This window comes from Rutidosis leptorrhynchoides, chromosome 5 (genome assembly GCF_046630445.1).
Source record: "Rutidosis leptorrhynchoides isolate AG116_Rl617_1_P2 chromosome 5, CSIRO_AGI_Rlap_v1, whole genome shotgun sequence".
NCBI classification, from domain to species: domain Eukaryota; kingdom Viridiplantae; phylum Streptophyta; class Magnoliopsida; order Asterales; family Asteraceae; genus Rutidosis; species Rutidosis leptorrhynchoides.
In genome coordinates, this window is record NC_092337.1 from 204,865,467 (window position 1) to 204,870,839 (window position 5,373).

The 5,373-nt window shown below is 34.8% G+C and overlaps 1 protein-coding gene across 1 annotated transcript; it reads right to left on the minus strand.

Moving 5' to 3' along the window:
- Nucleotides 1-269: 269 nt before the first annotated feature.
- On the minus strand, nt 270-2,429 carry LOC139849241 (uncharacterized). Its single transcript, XM_071838900.1, has 2 exons — nt 1,584-2,429; nt 270-1,136 (listed from the first exon to the last, which is right to left on the minus strand). Exons 1-2 carry the CDS (start codon nt 2,427-2,429, stop codon nt 270-272), a joined length of 1,713 nt encoding a protein of 570 aa, XP_071695001.1.
- Between the last annotated feature and the right edge of the window lie 2,944 nt (nt 2,430-5,373).

Sequence of the window (5,373 nt, forward strand, 5' to 3'; positions counted from 1 at the left end):
CACCCCGATACTTAATTTATTTTGTTGCACATAAAAAATTGTATCGGTGTTTACAAAAGTTCGTCCCAAAATTATTGGGACTTTGTTATCCTCGTTCATTTCGAGGATCACGAAATCGGCCGAAAAAGTTAAAATACTAACTTTTACCACAAGGTCTTCGGCTATGCCTATTGATGTATCAAACGTTTGGTTTCCCATTTTTAATACCATCCGGATCAGTTTTAGTTTCCCAAGATTTAACTTTTTATAAATTGAATAAGGCATAAGATTTACACTAGCCTCAAGTTGACAAGTGCATCATACACTTCCGACCCGCCCATCTTACATGGGATTACAAACTGACCGGGATCACCCAATTCGGGAAGCATCTTTTGTTTTTGCAAAATGGCCGAACATTCCTCTACGAGATATGTGGCCGATACCTCCTCATATTTGCCTTTTGAAGTTAAAATATTTTTAATTAACTTCCCATAGTTAGGCATGCCCCTAAACACTTGGATGAGCGGCATGTTGACATGAACTTGTTTCATGATTTCCATGAAGTCCCTTCGTTGAGTTTTAACTTTTTCCTTCCTCAAAGCTTGCGGATATGGAATCAGTTTCATGTACTTCCTTAAAGGTTCTCCTTCATTCTTTTTACCCTTATCCCTTCTTGGTTCATCCTTTTCAATCCTTACCTCTCGCGAATCCCCATTAACACTTGATTCATTCTCAACGGTTTGTGAAGTAGGTGTAATAGGGTTTGGTGTTTGGGTTGGGGTTGTTGGGATTTGTGGTTCATCATAAGTTAAACCGCTTCTTTTTGAAATGGCATTGACAAACTCAATTTGGTTGACTTTTTCAATAGGGATAGTTCTTGTGTTGTTGTTGTTGTTGTTGTTGTTGTTGTTGTTATGGTTATGTTGGTTTTGGTTCTTGTTGTAATTGTTGTTGGGGTTGACTTGAGTGTTGGATGGCAAGGTGCCTTGAGGTCTTTCGGCAACTTGGTTTGAAAGTCGTCCAGCTGTGCTTTCTAGGTTTTGAAATGAAGCTTGTTGGTGCTTCAATTGTTGCTTTAAGAGCTCGTTCTCTTTTAACAAAAATGCTTCGGTTGTTTCCGCCTTCTTGATATAATTTTGCATGATTTCTTCTGAACTCTTTGAAGGTTGGGATTGTTCAGTGTTTTGTTGAGGTTGTTGATTGTAACCTTGGTTATTTTGTGGTTGACTATAACCTTGGTGGTTTTGATAATTCGAATTTGATTGGTTGTTATAAGGTTGATTGTTGTAAGGTTGTTGATTTTGGTATTGAAAATTGTTGCTTCGGTTTTGGTTATAGTTGTTGTTGTAACCTTAGTTTCGGTGTTGGTTTTGGTTTGTAAATCCGGGTGGTGTATTGGTTTGATTATTGAACGAGACTCGCTTTTGGTTAGGATTTTAGTAGCCTTGGTTTGATGTTCGACCCCGTTGATAGTTTTGATTACTCACATAGTTAACATGAGCATCCGAATTCATGGGAATGTCACCCCAATCAACATGGTTGCATTGATTAATTTGGGGACAATTCTTGATGAGATGTGGTCCTTCACACCTTTGACAACCTACTTGCATCGCAACTATCGATTGTTGTAGCCTTTTCAACTCTTTCCCATACATTTGAAATTGATTATTTAGGCTTGCTAGAGTGAATTGACCTTTTTCACTCTCCACTTGGGCTACATTTTTCCTTGGTAAGTCTCGTGGTGAAGGGTTCCATTTGTAAGTGTTGACCGACATATCCTCTAACATGGTTTTGGCCACATTAGGTGACTTATACATAAAAACTCCTCCCGAAGATGCATCGAGAGTTTGTCTTTTCATAGCATTAGTACCCCGGTAGAATGTGTTGATGTATTCTTTCTTAGTCAAACCATGCGATGGACAAGCTCTTAGCATTTTCTTAAATTGTATCCATTCATCATACAAAGACTCATCATTCCGTTTAGTGAATCCATTAATCTCCATTCTAAGGCACTCCGCCTTTGATGGTGGGAAAAAGTGATTGACAAAAGCTTTGGTTAAATCTTGAAAACTCCTAATAGAATCAGAAGGTAGGTTCCTTAACCACACCTTCGCATCACCCTGAAGAGTAAAGGGGAATACTCTTAACTTGAAAGTGTCATCGGTAACATCTTTGTTCTTGTAGTTGTCACAAATATCATTAAATTGTTGAATGTGTTCAAACGGATTTTCCTCTATCAACTCATGAAAGAGCATATCCTTGATCATTTTGAAGAGGTTGCCCTCGATCTTCCAATTATCGGCCCCAGTTGGTGGTTTTGTAATGGCGGGAGGCACCAAGGTAGGTGCAACCAACCTAGCATTCCACATCGGAGTGTCATTTGGATCATTTTGTTGCTCTTGATTAACCGGTATTTGGTTGATTGGATCACCCTCTTCAACTCCGTCCATATCTACTAAACAAAATGACAATTCCTTAATACCCTTTCTTATGTACGCTTTTAAACCCCGTGCACGTGTTTCTCCAGATTGGAAAATGGATGTGTAAACTATTGATCCTTTTAGGATCTTGTTTTCATACACCAAAGTACCTATCCTTCAATCACAACACTAACACAAACGGTTTTCCAAATACAAAATAAAATATAAAAACAAGAAAAGTAACTTTTGTAAGGGTAGCCCCTCACAAAAGGATCAGACCATTAAAAGCTTAAACCAAATATTCCACTAGCTAACCGCTCCCCGACAGCGGCGCCAAGAAAGTTGTTGATGCGTATGGAACAATACATCATTTACCCTCAAAATTTATATAAGATTCAAACACTACAAATAAGAACACACAATTAACGAGCACTTAAAACCCGGTTATTATAGCAATTTAATGTAAGTATTCGTTTCAAGTTCGTCCCATGAGAGCGGTGTAAGTAGAATAATTGAAACTATTAGTTGTCCTAAGGTTTTTTTGATTGGGGGATTTTGATTGATTTTAATTAACAACTATGACATGTGCAAGTAAACAAACTTAAACTTAATAGTTTAGACAAGTAACAAGTAACGAGTAACTAAATATTAAGAACTAATTCAATTAATTAAGTAGTGTTCACTTACCTAATCCTCTATATGCTTGGATTGCCCCATTTTACCCAAATTGTTATCTCATTAGTTGTTGAACTATTAAATGTTTAGCATCACTACCAAACCTTACTCAAATTATACTTTGCAAACTCACATAAGCATTGTATTCTAAGATCAAGTTAGGCATGATTAGTCATTGAGATTATGCTTGGGTTGAAATCACTTAGAACCCTTAAACTATCAAAATCACTTAAGACAATCGAACACCACTATGTTGACTAAAGGCCAATTGAAAACCAACTTAAATAAAAAAACACAATCACTTGAAATCCTTAATCTAGTTGTCTAGATAACTATAAGTGTTGAAGCATAAATTGATTCACTTCTCAAATCACTAAGAGAGCTACTCAATCTATGTAATCAAAGTAAAGCCTAAAATAAATGCATAGCAATGGATCTATAACTAACACAATAACACTTGTTCATGTATTTCATTCAAATAAATTCATCTAATTGATTTAGGGTAAATTCTTAGATTAGAGATTCATAGATAAGTTAACACAATAAATTTAGCCAAGCATGGCTAAGATTACACTAATCATAAGCATTGAAACACAAATAAACATCATATTGAGTTATTACAAGTATTTCCCATCTTCTATTAGGGAGAGGAATCCTTGCCATCTGATTGGTCCACGTGGCGCTCTCACTCACATAGATTTACTATTCACGCTATTTACACTTTTTTATACATATATTTTTTTACATTTTTTTATATTGTATATTTTTTTATTTATTTTACATAAACATATAATAAATGTGTGGAGAGTAGTTGGATCTGAACTGTAGCGAATTGTTGTTCACCACACCCTATTGCGTCCTCTTCAGTCCGTCCGCCATTCTCTTCTTTCTAACCCTATCTTTTCCCTCACCCTCTTGCTTTCTCCATTTACATTCCTCCTTTCAGTTGCCTAAGTTGGATTATTCAGAGTTAAATCAGGTATGCTTGATCGATTTCTTTTCAATTAAGCGAATTTTTTCTTTAATTTTGTTTGCTATTGCAGTCTGAAAATCGAATTACTTTTGAAGTTGAACGATTTCATTACAGGTATGATTAATCGATTTCATTACAGGTGTGCTTAATCACTCTTGCTTTCTCCATTTAGGTTCCTCCTTTCAGTTAAGCGAATTTTTTCTTTAATTTTGTTTGCTATTGCAGTCTTAAAATCGAATTATTTTTGAAGTTGAACGATTTCATTACAGGTGTGATTAATCGATTTCGTTACAGGTGTGATTAATCATTTTCGTTACAGGTGTGCTTAACCGATTTCATCTCGATTGAGATTTTTTTTCCTTTCACTTTGCCTTTCAGGTTAACACGGATAGTTGTTCTGTGTTGTTTAAAGCTTTGTTGCGCCTTTTACATAATTAGTATAAGAGATAAATAATAAATAATTTGTATTTTAATCTTTTTTTGGTTTGTTTTTATTGCTGTTAATAGATGAAATAAATAATTGTGCTGTATTTTTTTTCATTTTTTCCTTTGTTTTAATTGCTGTGAATACATGAAAAATAATTTGTATTTTAATCTTTTTTCTATTTTTTTTAATTGCTGTGAATAGATGAAATAAATAATTGTGCTGTATTTTTATCTTTTTTTTTCCTTTGTTTTAGTTGCTGTGAATACATGAAAAAATACATCTTATATGAATGAGGTTTTATGATTTCTTATTTCTTCTAATACACTTGAAGTATATATGGTTCTTTATTATTAATTTTGTGGGGGTATATTTTTATGTCATTAACAATGTATACTTTTGTGGGATATATTTTTATATCTTTTTTTGGGATGAGCAGACGAAGAAGAGAGGCTGAGCAGGGGTTGGTCGCGTACTATTTCTGCCACTCCAACTGTTACCAGTTAAAAATAAAAATAAGGATACCTTGGCGTGGCAACACTTATGCAACTGTTGATGTTTGCAGCTGATAATGCTAAAAACGAACACATATTTCATAGCATTATCCTTCAAGAAAGACAAGCTTTTAGTTGCAATTGTTCTATTTACAAGTTATATTCATTTAAATAATAAAAGGTGAAGACAAAAGACAGATTCGACGATTTGAAGACGCAAACATCCAAAAAGCTAAAAAGTACAAAGTACAATCCAAGTGTTTCAAATTATTGATGAGAAACGTCTAGAAATTACAAGGGTACAAGCCGTGAAATGAAAAGTACAAGAAATTAAATAGTACGCAAGGACGTTCGAAAATCCAGAACCGAGACATGAACCAACTATCAGCATGCGACGCAACGGAGCAA